Consider the following 22,494-nt stretch of genomic DNA (forward strand, 5'->3'; position numbering starts at 1 on the left):
CTGGAACTCACTCTGTAGACCAGGCTGGCCTCGAACTCAGAAATCCACCTGCCTCTGCCTCCCGAGTGCTGGGATTAAAGGTGTGCGCCACCACTACTCGGCTGTATAACCCCTCTCCGTGCTCTGCACTCAGTGGCAGGGCTCTGGACTCCTCCCGCCCTGTTTTAGCAGTGAAAGAATTCTAGCTTCAGAGAGGACAGGAACCGGCAGACAGGTTGAGCTCACCCTGTGGTCGGCAGAAGGCCAGGGGCGCCTCAACTCCACCATCTTGCTTCAGCTTATGTTTGTGTGTGTGAGTGTGTGTATATGTATGTGCATGTATGTGAGTGTGTACAAGTATATATGAGTGTATACAAGTGTTTGTATATGTGACTGTGTGTATGCTATGAGTGTAAGTACAAGTGTGTGTGAGCACATGTGTATATACGTAAGATCAGGTCTCTCCAGTTCCTCTTATACTCTTTCAGAGCCACAGGAGGAGAGAGTTGAACCTCCTGGAAGGGAAGTGGCTTGCCTCAGGCTTCAGCTCCAGCAACCTCGTTCCTCGAGTTTTGTTTTTTGTTTTTGTTTGTTTGTTTGTTTGTTTTTACCATTTTTGGAGATAATCAAGACAGGTTCAAACATGGACACATAGTTCAGCTTTTAGGAAGATAACTTCTCTTTTTCTTCCCCTCTACTTAGAGGTATCTTGGAAACTCATCCCTCTATTGACACACAGATACACTGTTGGATGGCTGGTTGATTTGCATAGCATTATGGATGCTACCATGTATTTCCTGGCCTATCCAGAAAATTTAGATTGTTCCTGATTCCTTATTTTATTTTACTTTATTTTATTATATTTTACATGTAGTGCTTGAATGTTTTGTCTGCCTGCCTGTATTTTTGTGTACCATGTCATGTATGCCTGGTGCCTATGGAGGCCAGAAGAGGGCATCTGACTCTCTAGGAGTGGAGTTCTGGGTGTTTGTGATCCACCATGCAGGGGTTGGGAATCGATGCTGGGTCCTCTGCAAGTATAGCAAGCTCTTTGCTCTGACCCATCTCAGTGCCTGATTTGTTACTGTTACAAATGTATACTGAGGCCAAAAGGGCTCTGCAGGGTTCAAATACAGAAGCAACATTGTTGAGAAGCAGGTTTCATGTTTTGCCCATGTGGCCGGTCCTGTCTAGGATTCTCCCAGGAAACTGTCCCAATTTTGGACTCCCGCTGGCACAGATGGCCAGGAGTCCATCTCCTCAACACCAGCCATTAAGCACACTCATCGTGTCCATTTGAATAGACTGATAGTTGAAGATGCAGGCGCCACTATTACTTCATTGTTTATTTATTAGTAGTATGTCTATAGTGTGTGTGTGTGTACAGAGAGGTGAGTGAATGTACAGCATGTGTGCTATGGTGTGTGCGTTTGAGTGTGTGTGTGTGAGTGTGAGTATGTGTGTGTATGTGTGAGTGTGAGTACGTGTGTGTGAGTGTGTGTGTTTGTGAGTACGTGAGTGTGTGTGATTACGTGTGTGTGAGTGTGTGTGAGTGTGTATGTGTGAGTGTTTGTGAGTATGTGTGTGTATGTGTGAGTGTGTATGTGTGAGTGTGTATGTGTATGTATGTGTGTGTGTGTGAGTGTGTATGTGTGTGTATGTGTGAGTGTGTGTGTGAATATGTGTGTGTGTTTGTGAGTACGTGTGTGTATGTGTGAGTGTGTATGTGTGTGTATGTGTGAGTGTGTGTGAGTATGTGTGAGTGTGTATGTGTGTGTATGTGTGAGTGTGAGTACGTGAGTGTGTGTGATTACGTGTGTGTGAGTGTGTGAGTGTGTATGTGTGAGTGTTTGTGAGTATGTGTGTGTATGTGTGAGTGTGTATGTGTGTGTATGTGTGTGTATGTGTGTGTGAGTGTTTGTGAGTACGTGTGTGTATGTATGTGTGTGTGTGTATGTGTGAGTGTGTATGTGTGTGTATGTGTGAGTGTGTGTGTGTGCGTGTGGAGGTCAGAGGAAAACTTTCAGGGGCTGGTTCTCTCCTTCTCCTGTGGGCTCCAGTGATCAAAGTAAGACATGTGAGGCTTGTATGACAAATACTTTTATCTGCTCAGCGTCTAACCAGCCCACTAATACTAATGCACTATTTTTACTTTATGTGTATGTGTGTTTTGCCTGTGTATATGTCTGTGTATATGTGATGTCAAAAGAGGGCATCAGATCTTCTGGAACTGGAGTTACAGATGGCTGTGAGCTGCCATGTGGGAACAGGGAGATGAAAGAGCAGCCAGTGCTCTTTAATACTGAACCATTCCCTCCCTGCCCCATTGCTTTTTTAAGTCATGGTTTTAACATATAAAGGAGTAGAAATAGTAAACAAACAAACCAACAAAAAACCCCAAAACAAACAAACAAACAAACAACCACCCACCTTTCAGTGCCAGTGCCTGGATTCATAGTTGAAAGCCTCGGTCCTGAGCCAGAGCCACTGCCTGTGCTGCCACAATTAACCCTGGAGGTTCTGTCCTTAAATACTTTTGTATGGGGCTGGGAGACCAAGGGTCATCCCTACGTATAAAATTCTCCTGTGTGTTAACAACGGTCCAGTGCTGCTCCTGCTCATGGGCTAGGCACTGGGTCAGACTAGTCTTTTCCTCTGGCCTCTATAGGAGAGGTGCAATCCCTCCCTCAGGCTACCCTGCACCACAGCTCCCCAGTCCCTCCTCTTTTCCTGTCCTTTCAGTCCCAAGGCCCCTAGGCTGAGCTGCCCTGGGGATTCGCCCTTGTCTCCACTCTACTTCAGGTGAGTCATTTGCTCCCATGCCCCAAGCTCCCTGCAAATCGAGGGAGCAACAGCATCTTTCACACTGGACCAGACTGGGGATTAAAAACATAATGAGAAAGAGTAAGAGCGCTTTCAAGCAGGGAAGGTCTCCCACCGATGGCGGTATAAATAGCTTGGAAAGATAATCTCTGGTCAGGCATGGTGGCACAAGCCATCCCTTGGAAGGCAGAGTTTGAGGCCAGCCTGATCTGCAGAGTAAGTTCCAGAACAGCCAAGGACTACATGGAGAGAGAGAATAATACATATGTGTGTGTGTATCTATGTGTATATGTATGTGTATATGCATATATGTATCTGGCTAGGGCTGCAGGTCAGTAGTAGAGCTTTTTTTTTTTTTTTTTAATATTTTATTTATTTATTTATTATATGTAAGTACACTGTAGCTGTCTTCAGATGCACCAGAAGAGGGCGTCAGATCTCATTTCAGGTGGTTGTGAGCCACCATGTGGTTGCTGGGATTTGAACTCTGGACCTTTGGAAGAGCAGTCGGGTGCTCTTACCCACTGAGCCATCTTACCAGCCCGAGCTTTTGCCTAGCATGTATGAAGAAAACACCCTGGATTCATTCTCTCTCTCTCTCTCTCTCTGGAAGAACAGTCAGTGCTCTTAACCACTAACCCATCTCTCCAGCCCAAGGCTACTGCCATTTTGAAGCATTTTCTCAGCTTCTAAAGAATCAGTCTTAGAGCGTTGCGTGGTGGCTCACACCTTTGATCCCAGCAGTAGAAGTCAAAGGCAGACAGATCTGTGGGTTCCAGGCCAGCTTGGTTTATGTAGTGAGCTCTAGGCCAGTGAGGGCTACATCACACCGGTTTTAGGGGCAACTGTGGGACATGAGCCAGAACCCTTCCTCTCTGCACGCGGTGTGGACAGAGGGGGGAACAGAAGTCTGTGCTTGTGTCCCAGTACTCAAGGGAACCCGGCCTTGAGGCCCAGGGTGACACTGGTCAGTTGAGGACATGTGTTTCTGTGTGGTGGGGAAGTGTAGGGAGGACAGAGAGGCCCTGGCTGAACAAGGAGTTCATGAGGTGCACACATCTCCTCAGAGCCTGCAGGCCAGGTCGGGAAGCCAGAAGGTTCTAGGAATGAAGACATTCCTCTGAATTCACCAGGCCCAGCGGCAAGGGGCATGGGGTTCTTATGCCCTGGGGTGTTCTGGTTCTTTGGCCTGCCAGTCCTGAGCCTGTGTGCTTCCAGTACGCGTAGGCTCTTTCCTGCCCCATCAACTCTGCTCGGCTACGGTGGGAAAAGGACACCAGGGTTTTGGTAGCACAAACTCTGAAGTTTTTGTCCTATGGGGTCAGCTGTGCTGGAATTTTCCCTAAAAACCTGAGCAGTGGACAGGGTGGAGGAGGAGGACAGGCTGCCTGCCCCACGAGCTTGCTTCTTTCTTGTAGTGCTTTTATGGCTCCTGGATGATCAGCTTGCCCTCATTCTTGGTCGTCGTGCTTAGGAATTCTGAGTGAGAGTCTCTCCCTCTTCAGTGAAGTCACGACTGCATGTCATCCTTGTCACTGTGTTATGTGCAGACCTTAGTCATAGGCCTTGCCTGCTCATTCTGAGGCTCTCCCTACACCCCCTCATATCCCTCATCATATCCGTATACAGTGTGGTCTCTCCTTCCCCAAAGCTCCTTGGCCTGTCCTCTGCTCAGCAGCACCAAGGGTAATTGTGTTAGACACCCCAGCTGGCACCGGCTGCTCTACTGCACGATGTGGCACTGGCATGTTCCCTTGTGGCTTGTTAGCTCGCCCATCTGTGTTGGGTGCAGCCTCCAGAGGTGCTCCCTGGGCAGCTCCTCCCGAGTCCTGAGGCTTCTGATGTGGCTTCCAGGCATCAGAAAGCACAGGTGCAGGCAGGTGCCTGAGGACCCGATCCTCAGGTTGATCGTGGAGGATCCTCTGACCTGCGCGGCTCGCGCGCGCGCACACACACACACACACACACACACACACAGATAAAACAAATACACGATAAAAGTGAAAGGAAGTGAGCCGACTGTGGCTGCCCAAGGACAGGATGGGCACAGAGTACGCAGGGGCCAAGGAGGGAGTGATTGCTGGCACAGAGTCTGGGGTCACCGTGTTTAAGTGAGAAGGCAGAAGTGCTGAGAAGGGGTGAGGTGTTGAGCCCTTTTGGTGAGAAGGAGGAGGGCCTGGCCTCTCCTCTGGTGAGAGGAGAAGTTCGAGCTGCTACTCCCTCCTTCAGAAACCTGCCAAGAGGGTCGCCATCGGAACAGGGCCTGTGAGAATTAGTAGGTGATAGAAAAGTGGTTTCTAAACAGGCCCAGGAAACCCTTTACAGTCTAGGGGGATTTTTTTTTTCAGTCATGCTGTGATTTAGAGGTAGACTTGGGACAAGCTCACAGGTTTGTGGATCTTGAAGGATAGTAGGAGTCAGAGCATCAAGTTGATCCCCACCTTGGAAAAGGGGCCCACACTTCCTCTTTCTACCACTCCTTAGGCACAGGGCAAGGAGCTCCTGGGCTCAACCTTGGGTCTGAGAGGAGATGCCTGGGAGGAGTTCCTGAGTTTTCCCTCAAGTAGAGATTGGGTTAGGTGTTCCAGTCTGCTGAGAATATTCAGGGACTCTGCCACCCTCTACAGAACCAGCTCACTGTGCTTGATACAGAAAAACACATGGGTCAACAGTTAAGAGCACTTGTTGCTCTTGCTGAAGATGCAGGCTTGATTCCCAGAGCCCACATGGTAGCTGAGGATGGTCCTAGGTCCAGTTCTAGGGCACCTGCCTCCTCCTTCTGGTCTTTGTGGGCACTTACATGCAGGTAAAACATTCATAACCTTAAATTACAATTAATTAAATCTTTGAAAAATTATTAGTGCCCCCTCTTCCATTAAAAATTATCTTCAGGGCCTGGAAAGATGGCTCAGTTGTAAAGATTACTTGGTGATCTTGTAGAGGACCAAGTTTGTCTCCAGGGTTCAAATCTGTTGCCTCACAACTACCCGTAGTTCCAACTCTAGAGCAAAGGCCTTCTTCTGCTCTCTCTTCGCACCTGTATATACATGGTATACCTCACACATGCACACACACACACACAAACATGTCTTAATAAATATTAATAAGTTATAAATATTAACAAATACACATGAATAAAACATATTAATAATATTGAATATGTTGATATTTTATGTTTATATTAAATATAATAAATAGATAAATAAATAGTAAATGTTTTCTGTAGATGCTCAATGGCTCATGGCTGGTCCTCAGATGGAGAGATCAAGACTGGCTTGGTGAAGTGAAGATTGAGAAAAAGTGAAGGGTGAAAATGAAACCACAGCAACAAGAGGAAAAGATTGACATCAGAAGTTGAAGATGGTGGAAATTATGCCACTAGGAAGCAGCATATCTGCAGATGGCTGGCTCAGTGGTTAGAAGCTCTGGCTGCGTTTGCAGAGGACCTTGGCTTGGTCCCCAGCACCCACATGGTGGCTTACAACTATCTGTAACTCCAGTTCCTGGGGATCCACCAGTTGGTTCTTCTAGTCTCTTGCAGAAAGCCTGTATCATGACCCTAGAACACCAGTACAGGCTAGACACAGCACATTCTGATTTCCAGTGGATGTTAGAAAGTGAAAGGGGCTGGAGAGGTGGCTTAGTATATAACATTGGCTTCTCGTCCAGAGGAATGGGGTTTGATTCCCAACACCTACATGGTGGTATCCATGGGTTCCAGAGGATCCACTGCCCTTTTCTGGCCTCTGGGGGAACCAGGCAAAACACCCATACATGTTAAAAAAAAAAAAAAAAGAAAGAAAGAAAGAAAGAGAAAAAGACTCAGGAGAAGACGAGGACCGTAGAACCCCTGTGTAGTCTGGAGTCAGTGAAGCTAGAAGCTAGAAGCCAGAAAGTTCCCTGGATAGGGTTTTGTGTGTGTGTGTGTGTGTGAATCCCAGAGACCACTCTACAGCCCACTATTTAGACACTGCTGTTAGTACACTTGGGGCGTCCGAGTCTGCCCTCGGTCAGCCGCCTCTCCTCAGTAAACCAACCTAAAGGGCCAGCTTTAACAAAGGGGATTTATTCAAGGTAGCCACAATGGGAAGGACAAAGAGTCCCAGCAACCCTTCCCTCCCCAGGTCCATCCTCAGGGACTGAAGCTCGAGCCTCTGGCCAACGGTGAACACATCTGCGCAGTTCCCTAGAAGGAATGGCCCCGCCCACCATCAACTTTCCTTTGCTTCCTGGTATGAGAATAAACAAAGACCATTCAAATGAATACAGGGTCCAGCCACCTCCATCCAGTGACAGAGTCCCAGGCAGCCCGGGGAGATGACAGCAGCTGCTTGGGGAGGCTGGAGACAGTCTTCTCTGATTGGCCTAGAAAACAGGAAGCTGTTAGTTACCAGTCAAGCTGGTCAAGCTCTGGTTACTTGGGGTCGAGGAGTTGTTTGGTTTCATGCTCTTTGTTATATTGACGGTGTGGCCTCCTGCAAGTGTGCCTTCCAAGCCTGTGACTGGCCTGGGTGGAATCCCCTTCTCAGCCATGTTCTGAACATGGCTTGCATGATATACAGGCTCTTCCTGGGTTCTAATAAGTCAGAAGTCAGCCAGTTTGGATCAGTGGCTTGTTTGGGAACCATCTAGAAGCCAAGCTGCTGGTGAGATGAGAAAGACAGGAACGCGGAGGGCATCTTTAGCTTGCAACCCTGGAGAAGAGCTGCTGTTTCCTGCCTCCTTGTTGGGCAGGCCCAGGAAAGCAGGGCAGAAGTCAGGCCATCTTCTTGCCGGATAGCTCTTGCCAGGTGTTTCTTCTGCTGAGAATGACGAGCGGCCCTGACACCTCAAAGCCGCTTTGCTCTTTTGCACATGGATCTCAGACAAAGCCTCTGAGTTTGCCATATGAACTCAGGAAACCCAACCCAACCCAACCCAACCCAACCCAACCCAACCCAACCCAACCCAACCCAAACACCCAAACGGAGAGAAATTACAAAACGGCTAACAGCTCCCTCTGCTGGCCCATATGAGTTACTGCAGTTGCTTTTATCAAAAAACAGCTTCTGGGTCCCAGCACCAGCCTCCATCCACAGCAGAGCCAGGCTTTCTTCCAACCTTTCTAAGTCAAAGCCAAGTCCTGAGCTCCCAGTTCTTTTCCTTGCTTTCTCCATGATACGTGTCGTTCCTGTTGACCCAGCTTGTTCAGGCACACCGGTTTCCTGATGGCCCTCTCCTGCAGGAACCTCTCGCTGAGGTCAAGTGACTACATCTTTATGGCACTTTTTGTTTTGTTTTGTTTTGTTTTTTTTGAGAATATAGCTGAGATTGTGTGAATATCCTTGTTCTACCGAAAGCTGTGTGCATTTTAGCCAATGCTGGCGGCTCTCAGCTCACCTCTCCACACTCTGGACTGTTCTTGTTAGCTTTGTTCCCTTCTTCTGAGTATTTGCATGACTCCAGGCCTGGTGAGAATTTGGTGTTTCTGGGCTCTGGCCCCATTGGAACCAAAGCTGCTTCTCTTTCTAGGTTCCTCTGGAGCTGACAGTACAGTTTGTCCCCAGCTCATGGGGCTCCCCAGCTTGAGAGGTGCAGCTGGGGGACTGCCTTTTGATCTCCTTCTGCTTTAGAAATATATTTATATGTGTGTGAGTGTTGTGTGTGTGAGTGTGTATGTGTGAGTGTGTGCATGTGTATGTGAGTATGTATGTGTATTTGTGTGTGTGCATGTGTATGTGTGTGTAGGTATGTGAGTGAGCATGTATATGTGTGTGTATGAAAGTGTATGTGTGATTGTATTTGTGTATGAGTGTATATGTGTGTATGTGTGTGAGTGTGTGTATGAATGTGTATGTGTGTGTGAGTGTGTATGTGTGTATATGTGTATGAATGTGTATGTGTGTGTGATTGTATTTATGTGTCTATATGTGTGATTGTATTTGTGTGTGAGTGTGTATACCTGTGTGTATGTGTGTGAGTGTGTGCATGTGTGTATAAATGTATATGTGTGTGTGTGTGTGTGTGTATGTGTGTATAAGTGTATGAATGTGTATGTGTGTGTGATTGTATTTGTGTGTGTGTATGTGTGATTGTATTTGTGTGTGAATGTGTATACCTGTGTGTATGTATGAGTGTGTATGTGTGTGTGTGAGTGTGAAGGGGAGAGAACCTTCTAAAGCTGCTTCTCTTTTACTATGTGATTCCTAGGACTCTAACTCAGGTCACCAGGCCTGGTGTCTTTACTCTCAGAACCATCTCCCTGCCCCTCTCCCTGTTTTAGACAGGGTGTTTCTTTGTAGCCTGCGCTGGTCTCACATGCATGATCCCTCTGCTTCTGCTTCCCAAGTGCTGGCATGCAGGCTGGAGCATGAGTCTGGTTATTTATTTATTTATTTATTTATTATTTTTGTTTTTGTTTTTTGGTTTTTTTTAAACTCACAATCATAATACAGTTAGTTCAAGGAGGCCAAACACCGCAAGCCTCAGTAAGCATCCACAGTTAGATCTCTTTCATGGCCATTCCAAAGCACTGGAGCTGTTAGAAATAAGGGTCCACACTTGTACTATCAATTACACAGAACCAATTTTGCATCTCTTCAGCTTGAATTTCTTGGTTAGATTAAACCATTTGCAACTCTGCCCTGTCGCAAGCAGCTCGGTGAAGCCCTCCCAGAGCCTGACATCACTCTGGTTCTGAGCACACTCCAGAAACTGCTTGATCTCTAGAGAGCAAGGTCCAAAAGACTGCTGGTCCTGCCGCTGGGCTCCCTGAGGCTCCTGGTAAGTGATGGTGGGCTTTGCAGGTTCAGCATTACAGCCTCCCCTGAAGCCCCCAGTGATGGCGTGACCCAGGGTGTGCAGAGCCCACAGCCACACCGGCTGCAGTGGAAGCCATCTGGGCCATCAGGCCTGGCTGCTGGGGCACAGTGGCAGGTGAGCCAACTGGAGATGGTGCAGCTGCAGCTGCTGCTGGAGGCTGAGCTGCAGGTGCCCTTCTGGGAGCGTCCCTCATCTGAGGGACCTGGCTGGACTGGCTGGAGTAGTCACCCAGGAGGTGTGGCTTCTGCTTCCACATCTTGGAGTCTTAGATGCTTGCAGTCTCAGCGTTCAGTGAAGACAAACTGCCCTACTTTTTCAACTATAAATTAAACAAACAAACAAACAAACAAACAAACAAAACTAAGACTGGTCCAGGAAGTACTATCTGAATTGAAGTGAATTTTAAATGTCAAAGACAAAGCAAAATTTAAAGACATTGTGAAAGAGTGATGTAGAGTATCTCATTAAGGATTTTGCATACTGATTACACATTGGAGGAATACTCACCAAAAAGAGAAGGAAAGGTAGTCTTTCAGGTGTAATGAATTAGGTGATGTTTGGTTAAAACTTGAAATTTCAGATTCAGGGTTGCAACTCAACGGTAGAGAGCTTGCTTGGTACTTCCTGGACCTTGCATTTGCTGCAGAACAAATTTAAAATTTTACCTGTTATTTTGCTTTCTCCCATTGGTTGCAGGATTTATGTACACGTGTGCTAACCCAGAAGCCCACATCATAGTCTTCCCTGAGGGATGCTGAGGGAATCACCCGGGGCACCAACCTTTTTCAGGAGATGGAAAATCTGGGCCTGAAGGAACAGCTCCGAGCTTGCATTGTGCTGTTCATTCAGGCCTGCTGCATGACACTATTCCTGGGGAGATACGAACAATTGCCTACTGATTCCAGAAAGACGGAAGGAAGGGTATTACCAAAGTCCATCTTGATGAAGCAGTGAGTTCTATCATACTTACATGAGCAGAAATGACCCAAAGATAACTGCATCAGTACCAGCATAGGGGACAATTTACAAAAAGCTGGAAACCCGGAACACCCGCACAACCTGCAGGCAGCTCAAAAGCTTGGAGCGTGTCCTTTCCAGGTAGCCCAGTTGGTTTGGGCCTCTGCTCAGCAGCTCAGTTTATTGAGAGTGTGTTTCAGATCTTTACTGCTTATGTCTGCTTGGGGAGGGAGGGGTCAGCTTCAAGGGCTTCCCGGAGCTACTGAGTTGTTTAACATCTGAGCTTAGTGAGCTGCCTTGCAGGGTAGAATGTGTGTCATCTCCCCTTACAAAAATGGTTTTCAGTCTTAATGCTGCGACCCTTTGGTACAGTTCCTCATGGTATGCTGAACCCCGACCATAAAGTTAGTTTTGTTAATACTTCACAACTATAATTTTGCTACTGTTGGTACTTTCAGGTTGCTGACATCAGATAGGGGAAGGATCTGTTGAGGACCACAGGTAGGCTCCAGATGCCAGCTCTGACTCTGCACAGGCACCTGGCAGGAGCAGGGTCAGTAAGCTAAAGGTCATATTGTGTAGAGAAGGGAAAGAGGTCATGGGAGATGAAAGAAAGTGATTGCTAATTTTGTCCTAAGGCCAGTGAGGCTGTCTGCACACTTACATATTGTTAGCATTTCTTCTAGACTCTGCCCACAGTTTTGATGATCTCTAGTTCTGCTGAATTTATCATTCTTTTGAATCCTTTAACAGGCAGTTTCCCCTTGGAGGCATCATGGTGCCCCCTTGCCTTCTCCCTCTCCTTGTATCCCTGTATTGGTGTCTGTGTGTCAGCTAGGTCAGTTGCCCTTAAGTCTTTTAACTCTGCCTCCCGAGTAATGGGATTAAAGACACGCACACCACCACTTCTGGACCATCTTTACCAGTTTAGTAGTGTGTTTTATATAGTAAAAGTAAAAGGTATTGGAGATGTGTCTCAGCTGTTGGTAGGCTATGCAGTGCGAACTTTGGTTCCAGGTTGGAGGCCCAGTATAACACACACAGCGTTCCTCATCGTTCAGTGAGACTTGGCAACGTCTGAGAGCCACGTGAACACCTATCAGTTTTGAGGGCTGTGTGGGTGAGTACACTGGTCTTCTGTAGCATAAAGACATGCCAGCCAGAAACCCTGTAGCTAAAGACCTCCATAAATAAAAACAATATGAAAATAAAAAATAAAACTAACACAGTGGAGAGCCCCAAGAATCCAGTTGATTAGGCTGAAGAATTTCTGAGCTTGAAGGCAGATCTTTTGAAATAACACACAGGCACACACACATGCCCAGGACACAGGAAAAAAGGATAAAGAGCCTTTGAGCTTGGATACCTTCCTCCTCCTCCTCCTTCTCCTTTTTCTTCCTGGAACTCACTCTGTAGACCAGGCTGGCCTCAAACCCAGAAACCCACCTGCCTCTGCCTCCCAAGTGCTGGGATTAAAGGCGTGTGCCACCACTGCCCGGCCCAGGTTTGTTTTTCAGGACCCTCTTGGTGGCTCACAACTTTCTGGAACTCATAGTTGCAAGGGGATCTGACATCCTCTTCTGGTGGGCACAGGTACTGCATGCACGTGGTACACTGTCATACATGTAGACAATTCAACCAGATACATAAGTTAGAAATGAAGAAACCTACAACTAACATAAAGAGTGGTCTAGAAGGAGGAGGGACATGGCATAGAAAACCTATTCAGTGACCTAACTGCTGAAAACTATTTTTGGGGAATGACAAGATACCAAGAAGCTTTAGGGGACCTGCAACAGATTCAATAAGAAAGATCCTCTTTGAGGCCTGTCATTGCTGAAAGCATGATGAGAAGAGACTCATCAAGTAGCAAGCTGAAGACTCATATGTGACAGAATCCTCACAAAGAGCAGACTGCTCAGCAGAAACCTTACAGGAAGGGAGTGGGGTGATGCATTCCTTCCATGCATCCATCCATCCATCCGTGTATCCATCCATGTATCCATCTATGCATCCATCCATCCATCCATCCATCCATCCATCCATCCATCCATCCATCCGTGTATCCATCTATGCATCCATCCATCCATCCATCCATCCATCCATCCATCCATCCATCCATCCATCCGTGTATCCATCCATCCATGCATCCATCCATCCATCCATCCATCCATCTATCAATTGAAGGGTCTCATGAGGTATCCTTGGATGGTCTGGAACTCTTGATATAGACCAGGCTGGCCTTGAACTCAAACTCACAGAGATCTACCCGCTTTTGCCTCCTGAGTGGGATTAAAGGTGTACACCATATGATATATTCATTCCAGATAATACAAATTACTAAAATTAAGACACAAAGTCAGAAAACTGGTAAACAGGATGGAATAAGGAATAAAAGGCTCCTAGCAAAGAAAATCCTGAGGCTAGGGGGTGTCCATACTGAGTCTGCCCAAACTTTAAAAGAAGAACTGACATAAAATCTTTTATTGTTTTTTAAAGATTTATTTATTTATTTTATGTATGTGAGTACACTGTAGCTGAACAGATGGTTGTGAGCCTTCATGTGGTTGTTGGGAATTGAATTTTTAGGACCTCTGCTCGCTCTAGTCGGCCCTGCTCGCTCCGGCCCAACACTGTAGCTGTCTTCAGATGTGCCAGAAGAGGGCATCAGATCTCATGGTGGTTGTGAGCCACCATGTGGTTGCTGGGATTTGAACTCAGGACCTTTGGAAGAGCAGTCAGTGCTCTTACCCACTGAACCATCTCACCAGCCCGGCATAAAATCTTTTAAAGGCTTTCCAAAGATCTAAACCACAGGAGGAAGCCCTTCCAAACACTTTTATATGACATCAGCATTGCTTTGATTCCCAAAACCAGACATACAGAGAAAAAGAGAAAACTACAGACCAACCTCCCTTATAAGCATGATATCAATAAATCACTAGATACACAATGTGATTCACAATAATACAAAGAAGCTTCTAAAGCTCTTTGTCTCTGTCTCCCCCTCTCTCTGTGTGTGTGTCTCTCTCTCTGTCTCTCTCTCTCTCTCTCCCCCTCTCTCTGTGTCGCTCTCTCTCTCTCTCCCTCTCTCTCTGTGTCTCTCTCTCTGTCTGTCTCTGTCTCTGTGTCTGTCTGTCTGTCTGTCTGTCTGTCTCTCTCTTTGTGTGTGTGTGTAAAATGCTTCAAGACTTTGCTCTAGGAAAAGGCTTTTTCATTATGACCCCAAACACAAGAAACAAAAGTAATTTGACAGAGGAGGAGATAATATTAAATTAGCAAAAGGGACTAATTCAGAGAATCGGAGAAAATATCTCCTATTATCTTTCAAGGGATTAATTTCAGGAATTACGGAACTCAACAGCAAAATTCAAATAGCATGATTTAAAAATAGACAAGTGACCTGAATAAAAGACATTGTTTTCCAAAAAAAAGATAGACAATTAGCCAAAAAGTGTAAAAACATCCCAAATTATAAACAAACAAACAAACAAATACCAGCCCCCCCCCTGCTGTTTTAATATCTGATGTTTGCTAGTATGTTAGAAAGGACAGACTCCATGCTTTCTGTGGGAATGTGAATTAGTTCAGCCGTGGAAAGCTGCCTGGATCTTCCTCAAAAAGCTAGAAATGAGCTATCGCATGATCCAACGATTCCGCTCGTGGGCCTGTCCAGCAGAACTGCAAGCAGTCAGACGAAGGGAGCTTGCACTTGTATGCTCACCCATCACTTTTTACAGCAGTCAGGATAAGGAATCAGTCACCAACGCAGAAATAAAGGAAATTTGGTTTATCTATCCAACAGACTAGTATTCAGCTACAGGAGGGTGAGGTCCTGCAGCTCCAGCAGCAGGGATGGAACGGTGTGTGTGTGTGTGTGTGTGTGTGTGTGTGTGTGTGTGTGTGTGACACTAAGCAGAATAATGTTGCTCTCAGAGAACTAGAGACTAGACTAGTGTTTCCTAGAGTGGCTGGCTAATGTGTGTGTGTGTGCACATGGATGGCAGAGATCTAGTTTGCTTGTCTGTGGCTGTGGTAAACACCATGACTAACAGCAACACGGGCGGGAGCGGGGAGGGGGAGGAGGAGGAGAGGGAGGGTTTATTTCATTTTACAAGATTACAGTCCACCATCAAGAGAAGTCAAGGCAGAAGCTCAGGCAGGAGCATGAGGCAGAAACCACGGAGGAACACTGCTCAGTAGCTTGCTCAGTGCCTTGATTCTTATGTCACCGAGGCACACCTGCCCAGGGGTGGCATCAGTCACAGTGTGCTGGGCTCTTCCACACCAGTCAGCAAGAAAATGCTCCACGGACAAGTCCACAGGCCATTCTGATGGAGGCAGCTCAATCCCTCAGCCAAGAGTCCCTCTTCCCTGGCGTGTCCAGGTTCTGACATTTACGAAACTATGAGGGACAGGAAGGATAAGCTTTCTAATGCTCTACTACAATTTTAAGGGATGCTTATTTTATAGGCATGAGTATTTTGTCTGCATGTACATGCCTGGTGCTTGCAGAGGTCAAAAGAGGGTGTCGGATCCCCTGGAACTGGATCTGGTGGGTGCTGGGAACAAACCCACCTCCTCTGCAAGAGCAGCCAGCACTCTTAACCACTGAGCCATCTCTCCAGTCTCTTCAAAACGTTTTATAGCATAGAATTACTGTGATTGACAGTGATTTAAAATGAATACTTTAATGTAGTCAGTAGAGTGGGTTGAAAAGGTTCTCAACAGAAAGAAAGGATGTCTGTCTGAGACAATAGGCCGGTTCCCTGACTGGGTATGCATCGTATTGAAGAGCCTCATTGGACCTTATAAATATATATTATTACTATGCATTAATTAAAATACATTTTAAAAAGAAGACAAAATTGGATAGTGAGTTGTAGGCTGGGTCAGAAACATTCCTTTATGTAATTCTCCCTTCTGCAGATATGTTAAGTTTACCTCAGACTGAGTTACTTAAATGTTGTTCCAGAAGGGGGCGCCAAATCATCAGGAATGCCTCTGAGGCAGTCTCGTTGGATGGGAGAAGAAACTTTGTAATCTCTGATGCATCTTGAGTGTGTGTGTGTGTGGTGTGATAGGTGTGGTTAGTATATCTGTGTGTGGTTTGTGTATGTGTCTCATATGTGTGTGGTTGTGTGTATTATGTGTAAATGTGTATGTGTGTTGTATATGTGTGTACATACATACATACGTGCGTGCTGTATGTGCAACGTGCATGTGTGTGTGTGCACACGCGCACGCACACATTGCATGCACATGTGCCTCTGTGTGCAGCTATATGGCAGAAGTGTCCAGTTCAGGGAGAGGGCCAGGCAAGATACTGTGCATTTCTGTCAGGTGGAAATGGGGTGCTATCTGATCACAATGTCCTCTTAGAAACCGAGCGTGGAGGGGAACTCCTTAAACATTTAAGAGGAAGATTAATTGACTGGCCACAGTGCCTTGAATTGGGAAGTTGGTCTAAGGGCTTGTGAACGATGTCGGGGTAAGAGAACCCTAGAGCACAAGATGCAGGCTCTAGACGGCTCAGCCTGACGAGCCTGAGAATATAGATGCGTGCACACATGTGTGGGAAGAGTGGCCATTCCTGTTGTAGATGGAAAAACAGCAAAGATCAACAGCTGGACTCCTTGGCAACCTCACTGGCGGGCTGAGAGGTGTACGAGGGATGCAGTGGCTATTGTGGGGCCTCCTGACCCACGGTGGCTCCAGGAGTTCCAAGGCTCATCAATTAATATGCTCTTGTCCTCAGAGTGATGGGCCCAGCACATGGCCAGCATTCCTGACTTTTACAGAGCATCCAGCTCACGGACATTCTGACTTTAGGCACCAGCTGAGTGGTCTCACTCCAGCCCCATGCTTCACTTCCTCAGGTGCTGTTCTGCCAGGACAACCCATCTTCATCTCTAGGGTGTTCATCACCTCACCTGCTGAAAACCCTAGGGCAGGGGAATTTGTCCTGCCCTAGTGTGTGGGGCAGGTTGGGTTGGCATTGCTCAAGCCCTATCCTCAACCATGTTCCTGTCGGGTCTGGACCATCAGGTAAGCTCTCTACCCTAGGGATGCCATACACAGCTTGGGTTTTCCCCCAAGCCAGCCCTACTGAGTGCTGAGCAAGGAAATCAGTGCTCCACGTTATTCATCACTTACTGCCACTGAGTCTGAGAGTCACAGCCATCAGAGACAGATGCCTGCTTCAGGCCAGGAGTCAGGATCTTGTGGAAGAGCAATGGGAGTCTGTGACAGCCATGAGTCCCTTGTCATGTCCCCAGAGGCTTCTCCACAGTGGCTGCTATCTTCCAAGAGGGAATTCTGTCTCTCAGCCCCGTATCCCTATGGTTACAGGATCTCTGTGGTGGGCAGACTGCCAAAGGCAGCTTGGCTCTGACCAGCCCTGGCTCACACTGTCCTGGGTAGCTTGCTTGACACCGCTAGGGTCCCAGGGGTCAGTCAGTCATTATGTAGAATAGAGAGCAGGATCTGGACAGGTCTGGAGAGAGGAGCTGTGACTCTGAGTGGAGGAGACAGTTCTGTACAGATGGCCACACGTGCAGCCTAGCCAGGGCACGGGGCTGGGAGGGAGGGGAATGGGAAGAGCGGGCGGTCCCTACGTCAGGAAGGCTGAATGGTGGCTGTGGCACTGACCTCCCTTTGGTACCGTCCTTCCTCACAACTTGTGTTAGGTGAACCTGCAGTAGTAGAACCTGTCACTGGGAGGCCATGGGCTGAGAAGGAAGGCGAAGGCTCTGCTTTGAAGGTGTGACATAGACTGCGGTTCAGCAGGATTAGAGGCCCTTGGGGCATACCAGGGGCATGGGCAGCCCTGTGTAGCTGAGGTGTTGGGACTCACCTCTGTGGACTGAGTGAGGTTTCTCCACAGCAGAGCCAGTGAGCACATCCTGCACTCAGCTGCCCGAGTGGTGCCCACCCGAGGCGTGTGTTCGTCATTGCTGACGACAGCCAAGGTGGTACAGAGTCTGCCTTCCCGTTTCTGACTTCAGGTTGTGGGACAATCAACCCTCTATAAGAGCGACCTGCTGGCTTAACCTTTTTGTCCTGATTAGCGCCCCCTCCCCTTAGCACAGGGGCAGGGATTATGGCCTAGATGTTGGCCCCTCTTGAAGGAGGATGACTGACCAAGTTAAATCAGTTTTACTTTTAATTAGACTCCTTTGTTGTTGCTGCAGCAAGCCCAGGCTTCCTAGGTTCTCTTTGCTAACTGGTTTTTAAAAATGCTATTTTTTTTAATCTTTAAGATTTCTTTGGTTTATATGTATGGGTGTGCACAATTGCGTGCGGCACCCTCAGAGGCCAGAACGAACTGGGTCTCATGGAGCTGGCGTTACAGATGATCACGTGCTACCTCCACTACCTGTGGGAACCAAATCCAGGTCCCCTGTAAGTGCCCTTAACCACTGTGACATCTCCTCAGCCCCACAGTAGTTACAGGTTTTTGTTTGTTTATTTGCTTGTTTGTTTTTGTTTCTCGCTTCGACCAGAATTTTCTCAGTGAAAATTCACAGAAAGTTGTAGTGAGCCTTTCCAGGTCAGGAAAGGTGAGCTGGGCTCAGTGATGGGGCGTGGGAGACGGAAGTGCTTGTTTAGGTGGGGAAAGCCATCTTCCCAGGTCTGGGCCTTAGCTCTCAGACCAGCATGTGCTTTCCTGAGGGACAATAAGCTTTGGAGGACAAAGGGGTCTGCTTTTCTCTTTCTGAGGAATGGTCCCAACATTGGGAACAGGAAGGTGTCCTGGGCTTGAGGGACAGATGTATTCTATGGTGGGAGAAATTGAGGCCTTTTCTTTTCTTTCTACCTGCTGATTCCAGAAGCCAGGTCCTTGGAGGCCCCGGTCACTGACCTGCCTGCCCTCAGATAGCTTCAGACTTAGCCATTTGTGTTTGCATGTGTGCACACCCAAGCTCCCCTCCCCAGTGCCTCAGTCTGGAAGAATGCCTCCCTGCCCCCATCTGCTCAGCAACCCACTTCATGCCCTTCCCTGTCCCTTGGAGACAGGAAGGACTCTCAAACTTGTCTCTGCTTAAATTTATGTGCCTGGCTTAGAGGGGTCCCACAGGGACCTGCAAGGATGAACCCTGGCTTTCTCTGAGTTCAGCCTCTTGTCTGTCTTCTGCCTGGCTCCCCTCTATCAACCTGTACTACATACCTCCCTTCATTTCTCCAGCTTGCTTCCCAGTTTGACACTGAGGTTAATCCGGCTCATCCCCGGTCCAAACCTGCAGTCTTCCGGTTAGAACCCCTTCCCCATTCCCGCCACGCTGGACTGGCTCTCGCACCCGACTGCACTTTCCCTTCCTCTGTTCCAGTCCATATCCCAACGTGACCCCCACCTCCTGCCCCCACCACCTGCCCCTCCAGAGAGAAGCTGAGGATTCTAGGCAACGGCCGGAGTCAGGGGCGGGGTGGGGGCGTGGCCTGGGTTGGGGCTCTCCGAGGTCCCGCCCTGGTTCCGCCCCAAGCCTCTTACCTCCGAATGTCGCTGTTGCTGCAAGCCGGCTGCATCTTAGTTGGCCATGAAGACCCCAGCACAGCGGCTGCACCTTCTCCCACTGTTGTTGCTGCTTTGTGGTAAGGAGACATTTGGGTCGGGGTACTCCATCTCCTCGGGTCCTTGGGACCCACGCGGACTCTCTCCTTCCCGCGTCCAGCCTAGGCTGCGCTCTTTTTTTCCCCCCCAGAGTTTGGAAAGGACACAGGCACGCTGACTCCAGTACATCCTGCAGGTTTTGTGGAGGGTCTTCATAACTCCTCCAACCTTAGAAGTGCCGAAGGAAAAGGCTTTGAGCTGCAAGGGATGCACAGTTCCCTGTGGGGTAGTGATATTCTGGGGTCCAGGGAAAGGTCTTTGGTGAGATAGTGAGCTTCTTTCCCATCCTGCCCTGGGCACATGGCACACAGGTGCAGGTAGCTAGAATCCTTTTCCAGTGAGAAAATCGGACTCAGGGAGAAACATTGCTTTCACAAGATAGAAATGGGATAAATATTAAGCTTGTTTTGAAAGGGGTGTGGAGGGCATAAAGTTAGTAGGGAGACATATTAAAGGAGCCTGAGGGAGTTTAATGGGGTGGGGAGAGTAGGAGTGGATATGCTCAAAATACTTTGTATATATATGTAAAATTTCAAAGAATAAAAATATTAGAAAAGAAATACTACAAAAGAAAAAAAAAGTGCAGTATCTTACTGAAGAAGTTACCCAAGGATAAATAAGAGGATACATGTATGTATACGTGTATGTGTATATGCTTGTGTACACACATGTATGCATGTACCTGTGCCTCTGGGTGTGCCTGTGTGTGCATGCGTGTGCATGCGTGCCTGTGGAAGGGTTTGATGGGAGAGGGCTTGCTGGGCAAGGCCCGTGCCTGGCCAGAACTGTGAGGGAAGCTGTTGGCAGGAGGGGGCTCTGTCCTCCAGGTGGAGGGGCTCTGTCCTCCAGGGCCATGGCCCCGAGCTTTCCTTACTCTCCTGGTTCAGCCTCCTTGGCTGTAAGATGAAGTTGGACCTGTTTGTAGTGTCTTCCTCAGTGTTGATGACTTGGGATGCGGTCTGGGAGTTGGGACAGAGGTGGGCCAGACTCAACAATTAGTTCTCTCTCTTTGAAGAGGTCTCTGCTTACAGAGTGAAGCCATGTTTCGTGTTCTACAGTGGGCACTCAGGGTGGGGTAGAGTTTTATGTTGAAGGCTGGGACTGTGACCACCTCCAGAAGGCAGTGAGCTGTTTTGGGATTTCAGCAAGCCTCCAGTGCAAGGCTCCCCTGGTGAGGAGTGTGGTTTCTAGAGGAAGGAGGTCCAGAGTTTATCTGGAAGGAACCATGTCTCTCCTGACTGTTTCTAGTATGGAACCGGGAAGCAACACAGACAGAAACCTCATGAAATTGTAGCAATCCTGGTCCCCAATGGCTACCTCCCCATCCTACCATGGAAGTCCCCACAGTCCCCAACAGCCACCTCCCCATTCTACTGTGGAAGTCCCCACTGTCCTCCTCACCCAGGGGACCAGGCTTCTTAGTGGCTGGTCAGGTTCAGCCTTCTCACAGACCTGGCTGCCGTGAGTCTGGCCAGCCCAGGAGTCAGAGATGAAACATATACTGTCACACGCAGTCTGGCCAAGGTGGGGTCTGAGCTCTGCAAGGGAGGAGCTGAGCGTCCTAGCTCCTAGGAACGCTGACTGCCACCTGTGCTTTGTTGACACTGTGATGCCTGGAACTCTAGATTCTGAGCCTAGTCACTGTAGAGAACAGCATCAGGAGAGCCTTCGTTTCCAAACAATAAAGGTCTCGGCCTCTGGGGCTTCCTTGAAATTCTAACGTACTCTACAGGGACACTTTGATGCTACTCAGGGTCTTGGGATCAGGAGTCCAGCAGGTAGCCACCTGTTGGCTCTTAACTTCAGTTTCCCTGTTGTCGGCCTGAGTGCAGCTGTGGAGTGCTGCTGTACTGACTGGTTTGAGTCAGTTGAGTTTGGCCCAGTCACTCTGTGGTGGAGTCAAAATGCTCATGGAAAAGCAGAGGTCACTCCTGGTACATGTGTTCCTATCACCATGAGTAAGAGCACCCGGGATCTGTGTGTGCACGCATGTGTGCACGTGTGTGCCCGCATGTGTGTCCGGGAATGTGAACACGGTGCCCCAATTTTTATCATGAGTTATATAGTAATGTGCTCTGCCACTGTGTCACCTGTCACACTCACCTTGAGCCAAGCAGGTGGCAAGCAGTGCTGGAGACCTAAGGTCCTGAAGAAGGTGGTTTGTTAAACAGAATCTTTAGTACTGGAGCTGCCTTGTAGGTCATTTGGCCCATTTCCCGTATGGGGATTCAGGTGAAGGGAGAGAACTGCCCTGAGTATAAGCTCAGGGCACAGAACAGCCTAGAGACCGCAGCCCCCAGGGCCAGCGTCCATGGCCTTTGCGCCCTAGAAACCGCAGCCCCCAGTGCCAACCATCCACACCTTTGCGCCCTAGTCTGTTCATGCTTATTTCCACAGAGGATGAAAGCGCCTGGGTTCATTTCCAGATGACTGAAGACAAAGGGCCGTTCTCTAGGAAATGCATCTGTCTGGCTGTTTATCATCTCTCGGCATCTGGAAGTCACTGAGACAAAAGATGCCCAGGGCTGAGTGTTCTTTGTTTCAGAACGGAGCCATCCAGAATGGATTTCTACATTGATTTAGTTCCTGAGAACTTTACAGGTCAGCCAGTAGCTTGAGTGGTGGTGACCCACTTTCATGGAGCCCCAGGGGTCAAAAAGTCAGCAGGTCTGCTTGAGGGTGGCACTCGGTCCTCAATGGCACCTCACACCTGCATGGGACAGACTCTTGCTGGGTCATGCCCTGAGGGGCTCAGGGGTAAACAAGGCTTCTGGGAACAGGCAAAGATTCTAGCGGTCACTGGAATCTGGGGATCCTTGGAGATCCTGGGATTGTCAGAGATCTGGGGCACATGGAGATTTTGGGGTGCATGTAGATTCTGGAGCATCTGAACATTATGGGGGCACGGAGGGGTCCAGGGCACATAGGGGTTTTGGTGGTGTGGGGTTTCTGGGGCACATGGAAGTTCTGGAGTATGTGGGGCTTCTGGGGCACATCAAAATGCTGGAAAAATGTGAAAACTGGGGCACATGGGGGTTAAGGCGGAGCTGGGCGGCAGGAGTATGGTGAGAGACTCCCCACCCCTTCTTAGGTAGCTGGGTTCATATGGCTGAGGGTGGTAAAGTTATGGAGGAAGGACTGACCAAGATCTGGGATTCTGACCGACCTGGTGTGTGTGATGGAGGTGTGTGTGTGTGTGTGTGTATGTGTGTGTGTGTGTGAGATGGAGGTGTGTATGTGTGTGTGTGTGATGGAGGTGTGTGTGAGATGGAGGTGTGTATGTGTGTGTGTGAGATGGAGGTGTGTATGTGTGTGTGTGAGAT

The 22,494-nt window shown here is 48.3% G+C and overlaps 1 protein-coding gene and 1 pseudogene across 1 annotated transcript in view; one reads left to right on the plus strand and one right to left on the minus strand.

Annotated features, from left to right (window-relative positions):
* Nucleotides 1-9,398: 9,398 nt before the first annotated feature.
* On the minus strand, nt 9,399-19,086 carry LOC110306282 (annotated as a pseudogene).
* Nucleotides 19,058-22,494, plus strand: part of Ramp3 (receptor activity modifying protein 3) — a 19,530-nt gene continuing 16,093 nt past the window's right edge. The window contains exon 1 of the mRNA XM_021178454.2: nt 19,058-19,152. Coding sequence (XP_021034113.1) covers nt 19,098-19,152 — 55 coding nt within the window. The 5' untranslated portion in view covers nt 19,058-19,097. The remainder of the gene's footprint in view (nt 19,153-22,494) is intronic.

The sequence above is a fragment of the Mus caroli genome, chromosome 11, assembly GCF_900094665.2.
Source record: "Mus caroli chromosome 11, CAROLI_EIJ_v1.1, whole genome shotgun sequence".
Lineage (NCBI taxonomy): Eukaryota > Metazoa > Chordata > Mammalia > Rodentia > Muridae > Mus > Mus caroli.